This window comes from Dendrobium catenatum, unplaced genomic scaffold (genome assembly GCF_001605985.2).
Source record: "Dendrobium catenatum unplaced genomic scaffold, ASM160598v2 fragScaff_scaffold_1061, whole genome shotgun sequence".
NCBI lineage: Eukaryota > Viridiplantae > Streptophyta > Magnoliopsida > Asparagales > Orchidaceae > Dendrobium > Dendrobium catenatum.
The window spans coordinates 1,744,403-1,766,895 of NW_021319523.1; the positions used below are offsets into that span (position 1 = coordinate 1,744,403).

Here is a 22,493-nt window from a genome sequence, read left to right on the forward strand (position 1 = left end):
ACCTGTTTTGGAAACAGGTCGGGTCTAACCTGAAATTTCCAAGTTGGATTTTCGTGTCATATCAAATATTGACACCCCTAATCGCAACCATCTATCAATGAATTATCACATTTTTTGGTTCATTCAAATTTCACGTATTACTTGAACTAATTTCAAACATGACACTATAGAAAATAAAATTATCACCTTAATATAAGTAATGTAATAAGCCATAACAGTCGACATAGGCAAAAACAACATCAGCTAATGCATGGCGTTCATTCAGCTTCTACTAGTAATTACTGAATCTCTCTCTCTCTCTCTTCTAATATATAAACTAGGGTAAAAGCACTCCGGATACTGACTTAGGTTTTTTTTCTTCAATCACTTCAACAGACTCTTCTGGGTTTGAAGGCTGACCAATAACACCGACAGCCTCAGTTTTGAAGTAGACTCCCATAGCACTGATGTGGCCATAGCTGCCCTCGTTGCTGCATCCATGGAAGCCTACAATCTCAGTGCTTCCACGAAATAAGAAAGGCGTGCCTTTCACGCTGCCAAAAGGTCCGTAAGTTTCTTCTTCATTGCCAAATTTCAAGGAAGTGATACGCTTGTAGAAGTTCCATATTGGTTCTTCTGTTTCCTCGTCCGTTGGAAAGAGTTCAGGGTCCACGCGAACGGTTTCATAATATCCGCTTAACCAGGTGAGAGGCTTCTTGGGATTAATCTGCCAGTAAAATTGGAGAGAATAAAGATTATAAAAATACTGATGCATGCTTCATAAGGCTATTGTCATGTGAAAAGAACATTTATGCTAATGAACATTGACAGAGCTTAAAGCCAAATGACCCAAGAACCTCCACAATGAAGTTCTTATGGCAAATCCATATAAAAATGTTAGACTCCAAAGCAGTCCCTAGTACCTTCTACAATATATCCTTAAGTTTAAGTCATTTAAATAAAATATCACAACAGAGATGAAGATTTATTTCAAAATCATAGAGAAGACAACACATGAAACATGTTAAACTAAATCTGAAAGCATCACCTTCCACTCAGATCTTTGCCTTCCACTTCATTTAACTTCATGTTTATGGCCTGAAAGTTTTTCGTAGTTCATTATTTAGTCTACATCATGATATTCAGTTTTTTCATTTATCATGGATAGATTTAATAATAATAATAATAATTGTTGCGGGCTATAATATACGCGGCGGTAGAGTTTGTAATTTTACGTCCGAGCGTTGTACGAATATTCAGCACACACAAACAGAAGATAAAAGAACACCAAGATTTTTACGTGGAAAACCCTGAAAAGGGGAAAAACCACGGGGCCGCGCCAAGTTGAAAAGTTCCACGCCGCGCCAAGTTGAAAAGTTCCACTAGTGTCGTTTGAGATACAGAAGGTTGATTCGTCCCACAAGTTAGGACGATCAGATTACAATGAGTTTCTCCTAAATTGAAATTCAATTACAAAGTTGTGCAGAGTTCCGGCGTCTCCCAAAAATCCGACAGAATTCCAGTTTTGTTCAGGCGGCGGGAAGAACTCTGGCGGTGGACGAGGAACTGATTCTCTTCTCCTTCTATTCTTCTTCTTCCATTCTTCTTGCTTGAGTCCCCTCTCCTGAGAAATGAAGGCTCTATTTATAATTTTTCTGGAGTGGCATAGCTCGTAAATAGGCGTGAGATCAAAGGCAAATAAGGAGTGGTTGAATGGACGGCTAATATTGAATCCTTTGATCATACACCATTCGTCAGACATTTGATGGCCTTAATGATGTTGGTTCGTCTCATCGAGGCGCTCGATTCGACTATAAGCCCATCAAAATCGTAGACCGTTTGACGACTCAAACTGTGGTATGAACTTTCCAACAGTGCTTCGGGTGCTCGATTTGGGCTCATTTGGGCTCAGATTGAGTTGAATTTGGTGTCGTTGAGTTTGTATTTCCGAGACACTCAATTTGACTATCCCTGAAATCGGAGTTCAAGAGCTCCCGGATTTAATTTTTGAAGTTTCCAACTTGATTTTTTGCCTCGAGATTCGTGCCCGATCAAGATAATTTTTGCATGACGTATCAATTGCCCCCCTATTTTCGAACGTCGAAGCTCCATAAGTCCGAAAATATATGCGTCGACAATTTGCATTGGCCGAATCGCCAAAAATTGTGTTCCGAAAATTAATTGCTTGCTCAAACTTGATTATAGAGGTCTCGTTGAGCTCCGGAAGTGTCAAAATTGAGTCTGGAACATTGAAAAACGTGTCTGGGGACTCAAAAAACGTCGAATTTGGACTGTCCGGGCCGAAAATAGGGCCCGGACACACTTAGGCGGCCTAACCGGCCGGCCGCCGACGCCGGCGGCGGCACCCGCGCCGCGCGCCAAGAGGCGCGTATGCTGACCGCGCGGTTAGCCGTATGCGGTTAAGGGCAGTTAACATTTTTTTTAAATGAGTGGATCCCACAAAAATTTGAAAAAATCCCAAAAAATTCCAAAAAATTTCAAAAAAATTCTGGAGAATGCTAGAAACTTTCCCTTCCTCTTACAAAAAAGTATAAATAGGCCCCTAAGGCCTTTAGAAAAATTGTCCCTTCTCTTCTTCCTCTAGCTCTCTGACAGTTGAGGCTTTTCGCTGTTTTTTTAGTATGAAACTTTCCCTATTCAATCTAGCACCCCTCTTGTGCAGAAGTTGGAGATTTCTTCTCCTCTTCTCCCCCCCTCTGGCTTTCTGACAGTTGAGGCTTTCCGCCGTTTTTGAGTAAGAGACTTTCCCTACTCAATTCAGCGCCCCTCTTCTCACGCAGAAGTTGAAGATTTTTGCATATGTTTCTTTTCTTTCTCCTCCCTCATTCTAACTTTCTGACAGTTGAGGCATTCCCCTGTTCATTGTAGGCGGCATCCCCTACTAAAATTCAAGGCTCCTATCAGTGTATAGAAGTTAGAATTTCTTCTCCTTTTTTCTTCATCTAGTCTTCTTCTTATATTAGAGGCATTCCACTGTCGGAGATAGGTGGCATTCGTCTATCAAGCTTCAGTGCCCCTCTTTTGTGTAGAAGGAGACTTTTTTCCTCCTTGTTCTTCGCTTGTGCTCTTCTTCTTGCATTGGAGGCATTCCACTGTCGGAGATAGGCGGCATTCCCCTATCAAACTTCAGTGCCCCTCTTTTGTGTAGAAGGAGACTTTTTTCTCCTTGTTCTTCGCTTGTGCTCTTCTTCTTGCATTGGAGGCATTCCACTGTCGGAGATAGGTGGCATTCCCTTATCAAGCTTCGGTGCCCCTCTTTTGTGTAGAAGAAGTTGCGATGAGAGGCTATCTTCTAAATAGACAACCCATGATAGAAGTAGATCAATTGCTGCTTGTATGCGAGGGTGATTTGAGAAAATCTGGCATCAATAGTATCCAGGAGGAGAGCCAGTAGACGAGGAGAATTTTGATGTTGTTCGAGCGGATGTTTGTCGGCTATGGACGATCGAGTGGAGAGCTGAAGGAGAGAGTTCAAAGGTGCATTGCAAGTAGCAGTCGAGCGACAGTCCAATGATGGCTAAAGTAAAGGGCCGCCGACAAATATCAGATAAATGTCCGATAATGGCAAGTGTACAGTGGCATTTTGCAAAGATAATAAACATCCATATGGAAATTTGCCGACATCAAATATCTCTGATTCAAGGAACCAAAGCTGTGTGCTATGTTAGTAGTATGACGACACATTTGTAGTATCAACTGAGTTGAGGTTTGATGAAGATCAAATTGTAATCTTTCTTTAAAGAAGAAGTTGTAGGAAATTCATCCATTCATAATAGAGAAGAGGTCACTTGAATCCACAAAGGATATTTAACCGTTTTAAAGCTTCTTGTTGCTTGATGATTGTAACTTGTACGGATGATACCAATGTACCTTTTTACTTTTAGATTCTTGCAAAAATGAACTTGATGTACAATTTTTGCAATGTAACTCTAGTGATGTTGTATATGAAATTGAGAACTCGTTCTTTGGAAAAAGCTGAATTATGATTGCATCTTTAACACATGCTTTTGATATATTGCCCCCGATATTTTTGGAGTGATGATTTTATCAATCACTTGCTTTCTTGGAGTCTTTCTAGAGAGAACATTATTCACTCAGAACATTGCTCGATGATGCTAATCTCTATAGAAGAGGTCTAGAGAATACATCAATAACATATGACCTATTCGAGGTTGTATGTCAGAGCCCTGCTCAATGACATTAACCTGTGTGAAAGATGTTGAGATAATACAGTAAGGATGAAAGACCTATCCAAGGTTGTATGTCAGAGCCCTGCTCGATGACGTTAACCCATGTGAAAGTGGTCGAAAGAATCCACCAAGGATGTAAGACCTATCCGAGGTTGTATGTTGGAGCCCTGCTCGATGACGTTAACCTATGTGGAAGAAGTCGAGAGAATCCCCCTGGGATTGACCATCCGGTGATTGAGATACAATATAGATTGTGTATTTCTCGAATCATGGAAAAAGAATTTGAGAAGTTTTTTATCTTTTATAAGAAAAAATAATATCACAACAACATGAACATCATATTAATGTATTATATAAAACAGTACAATAATTCCCTAATATGACTTGGGGATATAAAGGTTACAACGTACTCAACACATAAGATCTACGTATGGGGACAACATAATGTTTAACTTGGAAGAAAACATTAGAGATATCAAAGTGATACCCTACTCAACATAAAAGAGATACGATGAAACAAGACAAGTAGTATTACTAATACAAATGCACGAAGTGCGTGCTCATTCAATCTCTCCAACCATTTGAATATTATTTAATGGTTGTCTTTATTGTTGACTTTGCCCCCTAGCGGGACGAGCTTCCTCTCGGGTAGGTGAATCTTGAATAAATTGTCGAAGGTAGCCCTGGCGGATAAGTCTTTCAATCTCATTCTTGAGTTGCTTACAGACTTCGGTAGTGTAACCACGACTACGATAAAAGTGACAGTACTGATCTGAATTTCCTGTGTTCGACTTCAAAGGATTCGATCATTTTAATGTATCTTGATCTCGAACGGCCATCAATACATTTGCTCGAGATTTTTTGAGTGGGGTGTACTCCTTTTCTGTCGAGGTTCCCATTACGGTAATGGAGGCCTAGAAGGTAGATTATTCTTCCCTTGCTTTTTCTATTGTGAGAATGAATTGTCCATCCCAGGTCCACCTTTGCACTTCCCGTTGATTTGCTCAAACTGCTTCCTGTGAGCATTTATAGCTTCATCTGCAGAAATTTGCGTCTCCACACGATGGATCAGGTCAGCATATGAATGAACAGTGTCACGCATGAGTGCTGAATAGAAGGGGCCAGGATGAAGACCTCCAAGAAAGACCCCTCTGAGTAATTCAGGGTCTACTCCTGGAATCTGTCGAGCCTCGGTGGAAAACCGCTGAAAATACTCCTTCAACGATTCTCCCTCATTTTGGCGAATCCCGGAGAGATGGGAAGAATCCTTAGCAATTATTCGATTAGCCACAAACTGTTCAACGAATAGTTTGGCTAATTTGACGAATGAAGGGATTATTCTGGACGGAAGCGAATAAAACCACGTTTGAGCCTGTCCTTTAAGGGTGGCTGGAAAAACTTGGCAAAGGAGTGCGTCTGATGCTCGTTGAATATGCATGATGGTTCTATAGTAGTCGATATGCTCATACGGGTCGGTCGTCCCGTCATAGGACTCAACGTTTGGTACTTTGAATCCAATCAGAATGGGGTGCTGAAGAATGGCTTCAGTTAGTTAGAGGTGATGACTCCTGAAAGTTCCTCCGTCAGAGAGCTTGCCTCACATCTCCCCAGGGGAACTCTTCCCGTACCAATTTTCGCAGTTCATGACATAGAGCATTGTGAGGGAGCTCAGCAATGTGTGGTTGGGTTGAGTCTTCTGGGAGATCTGGAAGAACACGAGGCTGCCGAGTTGAGGGCGAAGGATGTGTAGAACTTGTTGTATTAGTGAGTTCGTTGTTCTGATGTATTTGCCTTCTTGGGGGAGGAAGAGGAATTTCTGCTTAAAGATGCTCGAATTGAACATCCTCAACCCGTGGTGGATCTCAAGGGAGAAGCACTTCCTCCCTTTGTGGTAGTGTTGGTTTCCGAGTCTCTTGCAGGAGTTGAAGAATTTCATTCTGAGATTCTTCCATCTTTCGGATTCTTTCTTCTAAAGAAGGTCCCAAGGTTCCTTCTCCGGCAGCATTTTTTCCCCTAGGATGAAAAGAGGTAGACATCGGGCGTCTGTGATTCACAAACTGATTTCTGGATTGGTGGGACTTAGAGCGGGAAGCTCCAACGATGCGACTGCTACGTCTGTTGACCATTGTAGCAATACTTGAAATTGTTGGATAGTAGTTCCCACAGACGGCGCCAAACTGTTGCGGGCTAAAATATACGCGGCGGTAGAGTTTGTAATTTTACATCCAAGCGTTGTACGAATATTCAACACACACAAACGAAAGATAAAAGAACACCAGGATTTTTATGTGGAAAACCCTGAAAAGGGGAAAAACCACGGGGCCGCGCCCAGTTGAAAAGTTCCACTAGTGTGGTTTGAGATACAAAAGGCTGATTCTTCCCACAAGTTAGTACGATCAGATTACAATGAGTTTCTCCTGAATTGAAATTAAGTTACAAAGTTGTGCAGAGTTCCAGCGTCTCCCAAAAATCCGGGAGAATTCCGGCTTTGTTCAGGCGGCGGGAAGAACTCCGACGGTGGACGAGGAGTTGATTCTCCTTCTCCTTCTCTTCTTCTTCCCTTCTTGCTTGAATCCCCTCTCATGAGAAATGAGGGCTCTATTTATAATTTTTCTGGAGTGGCATAGCTCGTAAATAGGCGTGAGATCAAGGATAAATAAGGAGTGATTAAATGGATGGCTAATATTGAATCCTTTGATCGTACACCGTTCATCAGACATTTGAAGGCCTTAATGATGTTGGAATTTGACGATCTTGGGCTCGTTGGATTCGTCTCGTCGAGCCGCTCGATTCGACTATAAGCTCGTCAAAATCAGAGACCGTTTGACAACTCAAATTGTGGTACGAACTTTTCAACAGTGCTAATAAGTGTTCTATTAATACTTCTAAAGGAATTTCTAGATCTAATATTAAGAGGATTGGTGCTTATACTAACTTCTTGCATCAGAAGTTGCCTTTCAAATATTTGGGTGCCCCTATTTTCAAAGGTCGTAAAAAATCTCACTTGTTTGATGAGATTCTTAATAATATATTGAGTTATATTTCTTCTTGGGAATTTAATTTTCTTTCTTATGGTGGTAGGCTTTCTATAATTAAGAGTACTTTAAATTCTATGGCATTTCACTTATTTCAAGTTATTAAGCCTAATGTTGCTACTATTCATAGATTGGAAAGGATTCTCAATAAGTTTTTTTGGGGTTCTCGTTCCAATTCTCATAGAATTCATTGGACTTCTTGGCATAAGCTGTGTGGCCCGTTGAATGAGGGTTAGGCTGTAAAACAATTTTTGACTCTATCACAGCTTCTTCTTTTAAGATGTAGTGGAACTTTAGAAAGAATAAAAGTTTGTGGGCTAAATTTATGTCGTTCAAATATTGCAAAGGTAAGCATCCTTTATGTTGTTTTTATAAGCTTGGTGATTCTGCTATTTGGAAAAGAATGTGTGCTATTAGGCATATTGTGGAACCTCTCATTGTTTGAAGTTTAAACTCAGATAATTCTTTCTTTTGGCAAGATAGATGGCTTTGTAATGATTTTATTGATGTTATTCTTTCTACTTCTTATTCTCTGTCAAAGTTAAGCATTTTGTTAATAACAATAATTGGGATATGGATGCTATTATGGAACTGGTGCCGGCTGAAATTGGTAATAAAATTAAGGAGGTAAGTTGTTTTGCTGGTATTGAGGATCAGATTATGTTTAAGCTTTCCTATAATGGTTTTTTTATCTTTAAAAACGTTTTGCATTACATTAGGGAGAAAAAAAGGATGTGACTGTTATCTTTGATAGAATTTGGAGTAAAAATATTCCAACTTTTATTCTGTTCTGGTTTGGAGAATAATTAGGAAGTACATTTATGTGGATTCGTTTTTGATGAAAAAGGGGTTTTATTTACAATCTAAATGTTTGTGTTGTTATCATATTGAAAGTATTGATCATCTTTTTATTAATGGTGTTATTGCTGCTAAAATTTAGCTCTGGTATGAAGAGTTTTTTAATACATGTTTTTTTTCGGGTCATCTCTCATTTAATCATTTTCTTACGGATTTATTTCATGGTACTACTAGAGGTCACATTAAAGTAGTTATGGCTATTACTCTCATTTGCTTTATTTGGATGTATAGGAATGATGCCAAGTATAGAAACATTCCTATGAACCATAAGAGAATTATTGCTAGAGACAAAGATAAGATTATTAATCTCTTTAATACTGGTACTTTCAAGATTAGTCAATTTTGTGGCTGTAAGGCTATTGTTAAGAAACTTTGTTCTAAGATCTTTCATAATGAGACTAATAATTGTCTTAAGTTTGACTATTGGAGAAAGCCGAGGAATTTTTTCATTAAAATTAATACTGATGGTTTGATGGCAAATGGTAAGTGTGGTTGTGGTGATATTTTGAGATACAAGGAAGGCAATTTGCTTATTTGTTTTTCTTGCCCTCTTTCTTTTTGTTCTGTCCTGTATGCTGAATTAAAGGCTCTCTATCATGCTTTAAAAATTGCTTTATCTAGGAGTTTTTTGTCTTTGGATTGAAGTAGAAGCTTTGTTAGTTATTAATTTTCTTAGTTGTTCTAAACTTGGTAATGCAGATATCTTTTATTTGCTTAGGGATATTAAAAGTATGCTTTCTCAAGTTCATTATTCTATTTCTCATATTTGGAGAGAAGGTAATGCTTGTGCTGATTTTCTGGCACGGATGGGAGTTGAGTTGATTTCTTTAACTTGTTTTGATAATTCTAATATTCCTTTTTTACATAAAGGTTTGATTAGATTAGAAAAATCTGGTTTACCTTATTTGAGAAAATAACTGTTCTTTTGAGTGGTAATTTGATTTGGATTCCCTTTAATGCATAGTTCTATTGTTTCTTATTGGTTTGGTGGTTGTTTTGTTGGTTGTTGGGTGTGTGGGGGGTGTTTTTTTTTTGTTTTGTGGGTTGGAGTTTGTTTTCTTGGTTGTTTTGGTTGTGTATGGTGGTGTACTAAGTGGGTTGTGGTGGTTTGAGGGGTTTTGTTGGTTGTCTGTGCTGGCTGGGCTGTGGGGTTTTGTTTATGGGTTGTTTTGGGCTTGGTGGCTGTTTGGTGTGTTGGGTCGGCTGAGGTGGTTTGGGGGGTCTGAGTGTTTTGTGTTGTAGGTTGGCTAATGGGGGTTTTGTTGTTGTGGTTGTTCTTGTGGCATTAGGACTATTGGTATTGGAGGGAATCTTTTTTAAATTATGCTTTTGTCTTTATTGTTTTTAGTTCTTTTGGATGTTGCTTATTTTGTTTCTTTAAGGTTGTTTTCTGCAGATTATTATTTTTTATGCAGGTTAACTGCTTTGTTGTTTGGATGAATGATGCTTTGGATTGATCTATGATTGGATGGTTGATTTTCACTTGTGCTGATTTATCTTTCTTTCTGTTATTATTGTATCTTACATAAAGACTCATTGCTCATTAGATTTATTTTTGTTTTATTTTGTAGCTCTTTTGAGCATTTAGTGAGAAATTTGACCCTTTAAAGGACTTTTGTAACAAATCTTTTATATTAACGCATAAGCCCCTATAGTGGGTTTTAACCAAAAAAAAAAAGTTGAATATTCAATTCATTAATTTTACGTTTAAATGTATTTTAAAATTATCTGATTAGTTAAATTCAAATTTTAATTTTAATCAATGTTTTGGTTTATTCACGTTTGATCGATTTTAAATTTAAGTTAAAGTTAAAATTATATTTTGAAATTATTTAAATATTTAAATTGAATTATTTACTTAATTAATTTAATTAATTAAGAGATTTGTTTATTTTAAATTAAAGTTTTAAGTTTTAATTTTAATTTAAGTTTCAAATCATTTGCTCAATCAGATTTGTGAATCAATCAATATGGATTTAATTGATTATATTTTAGTTAGCTAATTAAACTTAATTTTTTAAATGATTAATTAATTATTAAATTGATTAAAAACTTATTTTATATTCTGATTTCATTTCAATTCTTATTTTTAGTTAATTGATTTGAGTTGAAGTTATGAATTTAATTAAGGTTCTTTTGATATTAACTAAATTATCAATTAGTTAGCAGGAATGATTAAATTGATTTAATCGTTATATTAGTTGATTAATTCTGTATTTTTAATTCAATTTAAATTAGCCTATTTATTCAGCTGATGAGTTATCCAATATATTTATTAAAAGATATTATTGTTAATATTTAAATTAAGTTAAAGTTTTAATTGAATTTAAATTGAGTTTTAAATTAATTGTTAAATCATTTTAATTTATCAATTAAATTAACATCATGATCAATTTAATTAATTTAAAAAATGAAATCTATGTTTGTTTCCAAAATCCATCTATGGTGGCTTGGCCGGCTAGGGCTTGGAGAAGGCAGGTGTCGGTCGAAATCGGCGGTGGAGGGAAGAGGTGGTCCAGGCGGGGGTGTTTTTTCGGGTCTAAGGCACGGTAATAGGTTCAACAATCGGACGTCAGGTTGGATGGTGGATGGCTAGGGTCATCGGGTACATTCAGATATGGCAACGACTAGCTCCGATTGTGCAAGCGGAAGTAAGAGGAAGGAGATCAATGGTTGGCCGTGCATAAGGTATGTGTCGAATCCCTTCATTCTTCCCTTTCCTCTTGCGTACAAGAGTTGAATGAGAGAGGGAGGTCGGAGATATCTCTTTGTGTGTTCCTTTCTTTCGATTATAAGAGCGTAAATCCCGAGTGCTTCGGTTGAGGGATTTTGTTTCATCAATGGAACGGTTGGTTTGCGCGATCATGGGAGTCATTGTGAGATCATGGGAGTCGTTGTGAGATCATGGGTGAGTTGTCATCGGTTTCCATTCCGACTAGTAGTTATAAGTCAACAAGGATATCCTTACTTTAGTTGTACACCAAAAAAAGATCAAATTTTGTTTGTCAAAGAACACCCCACAAACAGCAGAGGACCTGCTTTCGAAGCTTATAAGTATACTAGTGTGGTAGAATACATGAATAAAATAGAAAATTTTGGGTCTTACTCAATGGCTAACATGAAGAAAGATGAGAACTCCCAAAGTGATCACCTTGGCTTGGGCTATTTAGAGAAAAAGTTTAGGAAGAATGCTACTTTTGTTGAGGCAGTTTGGTGCTCTGGGTCATATCAACGAGGTTAGAAGGAACCTATAAGGCTCCACAAATACATTTTTCCTCCATTAAATAAACTTCTTGCTTTAGTCATGGCAATAATCTAAAGAAGAAATTATTTTTGATGGTATATGTTGATGACAGGGGAATCATGATCAATCAAAGCTCTATATGTACCATAATGACCATGGGCATGATATCAAGGACCATAGAGTTTTTAAATCATTTGTCAAGAAGATACTTGAGGGACATCTCAAGGAGTTCCTTTCCATAACACTGCTAAAAGAAATAAAAAAGATACAACTTTAAGAAGAGATGTCATTCAGATTATTGGAACCATGCACTAGGAAATACATCCTAAAACCTCCAGCTAATGAAACCTGAAGTGAATAATAGAGTCTGAGGTTCATACTATAAGTGAAAATTTTACTTGTGTATTGACTTTCTCTAATAGCAATCTTCCTTCATTAGGAGCATAATGATTTTATAATTATTTTGGCAATTATCAGTCAGTATAAGGTACTCAAGATAATGGTTTATGGAGGTAGCTCAAATGCTTTCGACACCAATCTCATTCAAAAAATAGGAATCCATCTGATGATCGTCTAAACTCTTAAGGGAGCATGGTCAAGTTTTTAATAGTGAAGTGGTATACCAAGAGAATCATCACTATGATGGTAATCTGGCGAAACAAAAATTGCTACGAGGAAAATGCAAGATCATTTTCTCATACAAGCCACCTGTAACTGTATGTATTGAAATCTTTGGAGGTCACTATTTGACTAATTGTGGCTGTTGCTCAACTCAATATCTCACTATGAACTTCCTACAAGGGAAACGTAATCACCATTCACCAAAATATTGTTCAATTAAAAAAAAAATAAACTTTCTGTGATGGAAGCTAAGGTATTGAAGACAAGTGTGGGCTCCGAAAATTTTGCCCCGGCCTCCCTGTTGCTCTTCGAGGAAATTTTAGGAAGGCAGATTGGGTTTGTAGATAAGATGCTACCTAGATATTTCACCCTCATTTTGCAAGGACTTTATAATATGAGTTCTGGTTTCCTATAGGCACAAGCACCTAAAGTTAATTATCCCTTCCAATCACAAGAGAGAACTTTTGATTAAGGCTAGTCCTTAATCATATACGTAGAAATACGTGTTATATGTGTTGCAACCCATGACCCCGAGTTTGAGATTTTGATGATGACAAATAATGTCGTTTGAATTATCTATTCATTGAATATTATTTTGTTTGCTATTGTCCGTGAGTACTAACATTTCAGGAAGATCACAAGCTACTCAAGTATGGGTAGTTCGTACTGTACGATTGATTTTAAATCCTTACTTAATTTAACCCGTGATTAGTGCAAGAAATCCAGGCTTAATTAGAATTTGAACATCGTACTGTACGACTCCATTCGTACAATACGATGAACAGAGACGAATTATAATCGTCCCGGAGATCGTCCTGGACGATCTCTTGGTTTTTGTCTCATCGTACTGTACGATGTCAATCGTACCATATGATGAACAGAGATGATATTTGATCGTCCCGGCTATCGTCTTGTACGAACAGTATTGTTGTGGATCATACCGTACGATTTAATATCGTACTGTACGAATGTTTTTGAACTGTTCGTACACTGTCGTACCAGGACGAAGTCTGTTTATACATATCATACTGTACAATTAGAAACCGTACTGTACGATAGTAACGGCTACTTTGAGATTTAAGGGATTTTGGAGCCCGTTTTTAGGTATCAAAATTGTAATGTTTTGAAAGTGTGTGAATCAGAGACGAGAACGTGGTTAGAGAGGGATTCCGAGGGAGAGAGCTCTTAAGAAGTTCTTTAGGGTTTGAGAGAGGAAGGAGAAGGTGAGCGTTGTGAGGGAGATCACACGGTTGCTCCGAACTTGCTGCATCTTGTTCCTCCTGTGGCCCTAGAAGAATTTGTGGGAGCATCTCTAAGGGAAAGGCTCTTCTACATCCGTGACCTCGAGGTACTATGCCTTCTCCAAGAGGGAGAAAAACGAGAAGGTTCTCTACCGTCGCCAGGAGGGTGAAAACAGAGTTTGGCACTCCGCCACGCCGGGTTGGTGAAAGGGAGTATTGTAAGAGCTTCTCTGCCTTGCCAAGGGGGGCAAAAGGAGATCTATTGCTTGTAGTGAAATACCCGGAGCGGAGGACTCCAGGGAGTGGACGTAGGTCATGGTTTGACCGAACCACTATAAAAATCCGGTGTGCTTTTTCCTTATCGTTTTTATTCTTGCGTGCATTTTTATTTTCAATATAACTGCTTGGTGAAATATTGTGATTGAACAGGATTCCATTGTTACACGTTGTTTTTCATGTTAAAACCTTAAAAAATATCAAAAATATTAGAACCCCTGTTTAGGTTTTATTTATTGCTATAAATCTTTCACAATTCACCCCCCCCCCCTCTTGTCCATCTAGTAATTTCAATATGGCATATAATAGTAGCATGGGCATTCACAATTAGAAGATTTAATATTTAGAATGAAAATTTCACCCTCTTGCACTTAAAGCTAATGGTGGGGGAATGGATGATGGACCAGGTCAAGATCCCATGGTTTCGTCGACTTGGAACATCATAGTCCTTGGTCTACTTAGTCAGCGGTGGTAGTTGACCCAACCTAACAGAAGGATCATCGTCAGCAGCCATGGGTTGCTTCATCCAATGGTACCTTGTAGACCTAGGGTGAGTATTTGTCTAAGGGGACAAATTTGAATCCACCTTAGCTTACAGAGGCTTTGTGCCCTATCGATTATATCTTATTAATTCATATCCAAAGGACTTGATGGCTTTGGGGAACTTACGGGCTCTGACTATAACCGTAATTTAGTGATATCATTTGGTGGCAAACCACCTAGTTCAAAGGGCCCCGGTCATAACCGCTTATCTGCGGTGCCATTTGGCGGCAAAATTACCGATTAGAGGACGCGTGCCACGTCCTTACTAATAAGAGATGATTTGAGAATGAATTTGAATGATATTCTCGATCAGGCACTAACACTTTGTGAGCTGAATTTTATTTTTAAATTTGTCCACATCAACAAATTATTGCGGAGGGTGGATGAGTCTTTAATCGTTTTATGGTTGAATTTCAATTTTAAATATTCAGATTTTAGAACTTTTGGAGTTTTGAATTTTTGTAAGTATTTGGGTTGAGCTTTGGATATTTGAAGTTAACCCGTCCGATTGAGATCTACGTTGAACACGACCATCATCGGGGTGTTAATGGGCACTTTTTTTTTGGTTGAACCTTGTTGCTCCAGTCCAATTGTTGACAAAGGATCAGGTCAACCGTAGGCTTTGAAGGCCTTAAAGGTATAACATGAATGTATAAAAAAAAACAATCAATACCGTGACCATATGTATGTTTGATGGTTCGAGCCGTGTCGACTCATATTTACCCACATAGAAGGATCGGGCTCAAACTTGGGTTTATTTTTCTTACCCGCGCAGCATCCCTAAACGTCGCATGTGTGCAATATAATACTTGTTTCTAATTATCATCCATGGGTATGCCATTGTGCTTACAGTACATCTTATGTTGATATCGAAAGGTGCTAGCACTCATCACATATTGCACTATATGTTTGCAAGAGGATACATTCCATAAAGGTGAATTGATGCATTCATTGCATATTGATTTTTAGAGTCAATAGGAAATTGATATATCCGCTGTCGTTGCAATTCAACTATTATGATTTATAAGTTTCATGTTGTTGCTTGTAATTGAATCACATATTTTGCTATCTCTTCATTGATTGTAGACAAGTTATGCTTACAAGTTGACTTTATAGATAGTGCTACTACAAACCATTATTGCTTGTTGACATTCAAATGTTGATGTAAGTTTCCAATGAATCATGTCCATTATTGATTTAACAAAACATTCTTTGTTATACCTTTAAGGCCTTAGTTTTATTATTCATTATTCATATGCATTGAGGACTTGTTCACTAGGAGTCCCTTGCGTATTTGTGCTTGATTTTTATCATTTGGCAAGTTAGATTTTTATGGTGACAATAGGTTCAATTTTATACAGTTCAATTCATATGTTTAGTCCCCTGCATTGGGTTAAAATTAAAGTTTAAGTTCATTATTTGAGTTCAGTTCATATTCAAGTTCCTTGCCATTTGGTCCAAATCAAGTTCAAGCCCAAATTTGTAAGCCATCTGATGTTCAAAAGTTTGGTCCCATGTTTGTTCAAGTCATTAGCGTCTTCAAATAGAATTTTGGCAACCTCCTGACATCTCTCTCGTTTAGGAGAAACCATAGGAGTCTTAGCCAGCCCGCAACGTCCAGAAAGGCGTGTACGATCGGTGTTGGGTGACACCACGGCTGTAGTCTTTGTCTCCACCGTGCCAAGAAAGGTGTGCATGGGTCTTCAAAGGTATCTGTTTGAAAATACAGTTATTTTTTCCCGCAGGTGTACAAGATCATGTACAGGACTCGCCCGCCATACCGTAGGTGCTGCACGAGATTCCCTTCCCATCACACTAAGAAAAACGTGTATAGGCAATTTTCCGGTGCACCACAAACGCCAAAATCTTGACTTCAAGTAAATGCCGACCTCGTCCCCATCATCGTGATGAGCTTCCTCCCACCGCTTTAAGAAAAGCTTGTATAAGTGGTTACTCGCCGCGCTGCAACCGCTGAAAATTGGATCTCGAGGTTTAGAACTTATACCTGCAAATGGCGACATCGACAATAAAATGCACAAAATCTATCTTTTTTTTATTTTTCTCACTATCATTTTCTTCTTTTTTCTTTCGAATTTTATCCTCTTTTCTATTTTTCTGCATTCTCTTTTTTTTTCCCTCATTTTTTTCATTTTTTAAAACTTTTTTCTCTTTTTTTTATTCTTCTCCCCTTTTTAGAAATAGTAAAATTTATAATGATAATAATAATTAATAGTGATTAATAACTAAATAAAATAAAATCAAAACTATACATAAGGGTCGACTAAGGGAGACGAGTAGCTTGCGGCACAAGGATCAGACAAGTGGCGTCAACGGGAGCTTGCTTGGGGCTAGGTCGGATGAAGTCAGAATGGGGAAAGGAGGATGAGGTGGTTTGGAGGTCGGATGCAGCTCAGTGGATCAGGATTTGGGATTCGACGGACGAACCTTGCTTCCGTCTAGATCTTGCATGAAGTGGAGGTTTAAGCTTGAAGGAATTGGAAGCAATAGGGCTACGGGGAAGTTCGGATGGATTTGACAGGAAAGAAGGTTGAAGTTTGCATAATAGAGGAGTCGGACTTGGGAGACCCTTACGGCAATAACAGTCGTTTAAAGAGGCAGGGTTGGAGCTTCGATCAGCTTTGATTGCTGTTGAAAGAGTCCGAGGAATGAAGATGGCTTCGGCTTTGAGATTTGTGCATGAGAAGAGAAGAAGAGGAAAAATGGCTTCATTTCCTCACCCTTTTAATGATGCGATCAAGTAGTTTATGCATGCATGCGTGATGAGACCGAATCCGACGCCATTTGCAAAGGCATGGTCCACCGATTACAGCAGGATTTGAACAGGTATTTAGCAGTAGACCTCTTTGCTTGGATAAGCAATCCAACTTTAAACAAAAATTATTCTACTATGTACTTACTCAAGTAGCATACCTCATAGAGAAGATGTTCAACATCAGGAATCTTGAGTATTTTCAATATTTCTTCGGCTGCAATATGAAGAGGAACGGGAAAATCCTTTATTTTTCCCCATTTCATCAAAAGACCTCAATTATTTTTCACAAAGAAAAATGCACTGATCCAACTCTTTGATAGATCTTGAGTGTGAATATCTAACCATTTGGATCCGAATGTGATAAATCCCTGTGTAACGTAAGTGAATCGAAACATCTGAGAAAGAAACTCTAGCATCAAAATTGGTCCATGATCTTTGAAGAAAACAATTAATCCCACCATGACCGACATGGCTCTGTAAAAAATTATGATAAACTCACCCTCACTTATTGCTGAGATATCGGTCAACCTAGAGGAGATGGAAATTGCAGCGCTGCTCATAAACTGATTTCATAAATAGTTAGGTATCCTAGAGGAGGAGAGCATAACCAATTTGATCTTTTAGAAGCCATTGCCACGAGATCGTTGGGAAAATGGAACTTCTTGTGAGTAATAATCAAAGAATCTCCAATAATGGTAGATACCACGTAGTCAGCCTTAGATAACTTACAATATCTCTTGTCACCATCAATATGAGTAGCAGGACATTGATCTCCCTTTGTTCTTGAATTCACACAGGAGGATGGTCATTCATTAGAATTTATGCACAAAAGAGGGGAAATGAAATTTAATAGGAGATGTCACCTATCAAAGATAGTGGAGGGCCTCAAAAGTGAAAAGCAATTTGGGAGAGATAGAGGCGGGAGAGGCAAGAAGGTCGCTTATACACAAAGAGGGGCCCTAGTGCTTGACAGGGGATACCACATAAGCAAATCAGGGGGAAACCTTTGTTGTAAGAAGGCTACAAGAAGAAAAGGAAGAGAGAGGGAGGGGCAGATTTTTTAGTAACCCAAGGGAGTATTTATATTTGCAAGAGGGGGGATAATTTTAATTGTTAATTTCTTAATTTTATATATATATATATATATATATATATATAAAATTATTAAATTAGCTGGTTAACCGCCAGCTAATCGCAGCAGACCAGTTGCGGTTGGCGCAGACTGGCGCACGCCACACATCATATGCAACCCCACGTGTGAACATGGGCCACGTCAACAATACAGCAGGTGCGAGCCAAGGGGGACGGGGCACGGGCAAATCGCGTCGGGCACAAGGGTCATATGTGAAGGTCTTACGAGCTATCTGGCAGAACTTACGGGTGGCTGTAGGGCTAGTTCTGCCTATAAATCATGTTCGGGCCCAAGTTTTTGCACGGACTTGTCGATTCAAATTTTTTTTGGGTCACCAAAAATAATTTTTGGCATTCTGAACTCAATTTTGATATTTTCAAAGACCATCGGAAGCTTTACAGTCAATTGCGAGCTTTTTAGAATTTTTTAAACATAAATTTTTGACATTTTTGCTTCTATTGACGCGCTAACATTAGGATTATTTTCAAATTTTTATTAATGATATTTTACGTGGTTCGTAGCCCTGAGGGGAGATCCACGTTGACATCCAAGGAGTGGCCACTCCTTATAATTTCCCAGATATTACAATTTTGCAATAGAACAGTTTGAAATATGCTGACATGTATTTTTTGACTATGCAAACTTTAATGTCTGAAAATATAGGGGAAACTTATACATCATCAAAAAAATATCTTAATCAAGTATGAATCTCAAGGCAAAGTTAAATAAAAAACGTCCAAAATTAATTTTGAGACCACCCGAACTCCGATTTCTGCAAACTTATAGTTAAATTTTGAGTTCTCTGTTTGCGTGTTGGATATCCGTGCAACACTAAGAAAAAATCTTCTTACAATACTGCAGCATCTATTTTAGCTCGAAACAGTGGGAAACTTATCTTTTTCTTTTTTCTTTTTTCTTTTTCTCTTTACAATAATAAAAAAATCATGTGAGCAATAAAGCCAATTGATTGGATGAATAAAAAATTTTATTTATAATATAGTTCATTTTTAATATTTAGATCTTCATTAAAAGGTTAAATGTTAAATAAATTTTTATTTCTCATTATTTTAATATTTTAGTGGGATTAAGGCTTGATGTTGTTGTTGTTGTTGTATTATTAAATGTTAAATAAATTTTTGTTTCTCATTATTTTAATATTTAATTTATTAATAGTTAATTATGAATTAACATATAAATAATATGATTTATCAAATTTAATTAGATATTAAAAAAATTAAAAAATAATTATTAATATTCAATTTTACAAATTATATGTAACTAAATTAATCTTAACAATTAATATTAATCAGAGATAAATATTAACAAATAATTTGATATTATTAAAATCTTATTTGAATTAGCATACATAAATCCTCAAGTAAAAAAGTTCAATATTTTATCAAGATTTAATCGGATTTATCCTCTATCCTGCCAAAAAAAATACCAGAAACTGTATAAGAATTTAATAAATTCAGATTTACTAAGTCCTACTTCATCAGCCAAAGAGTTCCCTAATTTCACAAGTTTCTGATTTACTTACATTACTCAAGATCCAAGTATCCAAGTCTTGTTTTCCATCGTTGAAGAGTTAAAAGTGATTCATAAAAGAAAAAATAATCATTAACCAAAGCAATGAATAAAAAAAATCAGAATTCAGAGCTATTAAGTTAAAGTTTGATCACTCCAAATCAAAATTCAAAAAATGTAAATTTATTATTTACCATTTCAAAGTTTCCGTGATTTCCTCCGTGCCTCTTGGAGGTCAGTCTTTTCCCCGTAGTACACTCATAAATGGTCTGAAACCCTGAAAAAAAATCTTCATCATACCAAACCAAAATCTGCTTGATCCGTCCCACTAGTCCATCATCCCACAGCTTATCAATTGAATTTGTCTGTCCTCTTGGTTCGACTTTAATACAAATCTTTCCATCCATCTTATACTCCTATAAATATTCAACTTCATCACATGATTTACCCAAAAAAATAAAGGAAAAAAATCAAGAAAATAGCTGCTAAGCTTTCAAGGAAGAGAACAACAGAAGTTCGGTGTATTGAAGTTTACCATATTACTTCCTAATCGAAGAGGGCAAGAAGGCGGCGTGTTCACCGAAATGTGGCGGTGGGTTTGCGATGAACACCGTAAGCTCAGAGGAAAGTGGAGAATGAATTATAAAGGTAGGATAGGCTTTGCCATCTTCATTACGCGATTAGGGCTCCTTTCATTTCTTATGAGCGAAGTTTCCCAAATTTAGTTTTGCACCCTCAAAAATTTCAAATGCTATACGATACATTTTTTGAATTATTATTATATAAAAATCTTGACAAATTTTAAATTAAACAAGTGGAACTTATGGACATATGACATTATATTTTAAATATTTGAACTTTAATAATTATTTATAAAATATGTAATAAAAATTAGCACTAACATTATTTTTTAAAAATTAAATCTATTTTAATTTATACATTAGGATGCAATTGAGATACTAAAATATTATAAAATTAAATATTAAATTTATATATTAGATATATAAATAAATAAAAATAATGTGGTATGTATAAACATCACGAATAAAATAAAACATAGAAAATGTACCATATAATTCTACGTGTGGAGCGAACTAAATTTGTTGAGCATTTCTTTGATAAAAATATTTGTTATTTTTCAAATTTTTTTGATCATTCTTAATGAAATGAGTATATTTATTTATTTATTAGTATTGTTAGAAAATATAATAGGATCTTTTTTTTTCAAAAATAGAAATTTAAACGAATATATTTAAGAATTAAAATGGAAAATAAAAATAAACTAGGTCAGTTGCCATAATTGAGTGTTTAATTAATAGAAATTCCATCTTAATGTTATTTTTACTAAATAAATCATATTTAAGAAATAATTAATCTAATTCACCATAATAATAACTAAATCATGATTGAGTTTTTACATTAAAAAATATTAAGAATAATTATGTATAAATAATTTTTATTATTCTTATAATGTTTAGTTGTTATTTTTAAATCTAGTGCTCTAAATTATAATTCAAAACAATAAAAAATTGTGCAAGATGCTGCATTGAAAAAATTCATTTGATCAATTATGAATCTTGATATAGTATTTAAATTGAAAATTTTCTAAATTAAAATCACGTCCATCAAATTTCTAATTCCATCCAACTTATTTATTGTTGAAATAAGCATTTTAATGAGATGACCTAACGATACTAAAGTCTTTTGATTCGAGTTCAAATAAGTTTAAACCTAACATCTAAAGCTTAGTTAAAAACTTCATGACACTATTTGAGATATCAAACTATCTCCAAATCTTACGTAATTATAATCAAAATAAACTTGTTGAAGAGAAGAATCTAATGAGCTCATGATCACTTACTTTTGATTATATTAAGGACCATAAATGTCTAAGGAATATTCATGATTAAGCAAATCAACAGGGGAATTTTGATGAAGTGTTTCACAATTATGTGAAGGAGAGTCAAACTTGAAGAGAGCCTGAAAATATAAGCAAATCTAGCTTTCCCCAATAATCATCTCCAAGTTTCTAGTATAGTGCTGATTTACTAAGCCATAAGATTGTGAGGCTAATTTAGTGGGGTCCAAAGTAAACTTAAATGAATTGGATGTGATCAAAAGTAATCTAAAACCTCCTATAGAAAGCAGGCTTTTTGGTTATATAATATTCAAATTTAGGAGATTAAACTCCATAGGGGGCCGATGTGCATAGATCCATTAAGCTAGAATCAAGTGTTCCTAACAATATAGAAAGCTAAGTGGTAATGATAGGAGTCCAATTTAGTGAATCTTATGTCAAATAAGACTAAGAAGAGCCTATGTAGATGCAACACATGTATATAATAAGCCCTCATAGTGAACTTGGGCCAAACGAGCAAGTCTCTCATGAGGAAAGGGAACCGGCATAAAAGCTGATCGACACCATCTAGAAGAAACATGGCCACTCTCCTAGAAAGGCCAAGATTGGTGAACTCGCTTGAACTAATCAATCTAAGGAAGCACAACATACAGTTAATCCCCCAAAAAACTCATTTAGATCAATTTGAGTTATGGTGTCACTCATTCCAATAGGAGTCATCCACCCACGGGCATGCTCCATTTACTAGAGTTACACGCTAGCCCTCTACATCATCATCTGACCTATAGAAAATATTCACACTACAAAACTCTAGTTACAATCTCTCATATTTGGATCTCCTTCAACCTCGAACCTTCTCCACTAAGGAAGTAATGCATTTGCTTTTGGAGGTTAGAATCTTGCATAAATTGAACTTAACAACACTTTCTTAGGATTCACCTCAATAAAATTTTTTCTTACACCAAAACCTAAGTGCTTGAAACTCTACACTCACTCATGAGAACTCACAAAGAGAACTCGCTTTGAGGTTTACTATCATATTATAAGAATAGGTCCCTGTGTGTGTGCGTGGGTGGGGTTGGGGGGGGGGTGATGGTGGGAAGTGTTTGATTAGCCAAGCTACGTGTCCAAGTTAGCATGTAATAAAGTATATCATTTGGTTTATTATATATATATAGATATATTCCTAGGTGTA

At 36.6% G+C, this 22,493-nt stretch overlaps 1 protein-coding gene across 1 annotated transcript; it reads right to left on the reverse strand.

Annotated features, from left to right (window-relative positions):
* Positions 1-291: 291 nt before the first annotated feature.
* Positions 292-20,183, reverse strand: LOC110100244 (jacalin-related lectin 19). Its single transcript, XM_020827669.2, has 3 exons — positions 19,976-20,183; positions 19,635-19,856; positions 292-706 (listed from the first exon to the last, which is right to left on the reverse strand). The coding sequence occupies exons 1-3, from the start codon at positions 19,976-19,978 to the stop codon at positions 317-319; spliced, it is 615 nt and encodes a 204-aa protein (XP_020683328.1). The 5' UTR covers positions 19,979-20,183; the 3' UTR covers positions 292-316.
* Between the last annotated feature and the right edge of the window lie 2,310 nt (positions 20,184-22,493).

Excerpts from the sequence above, each read along its gene's own strand:
- LOC110100244 (XM_020827669.2), bottom strand. Across the intron at positions 707-19,634 it reads ATCACGGAAACTTTGAAATG|ATTAATCCCAAGAAGCCTCT; the intron begins GTAAATAATAAA and ends TTTTACTGGCAG.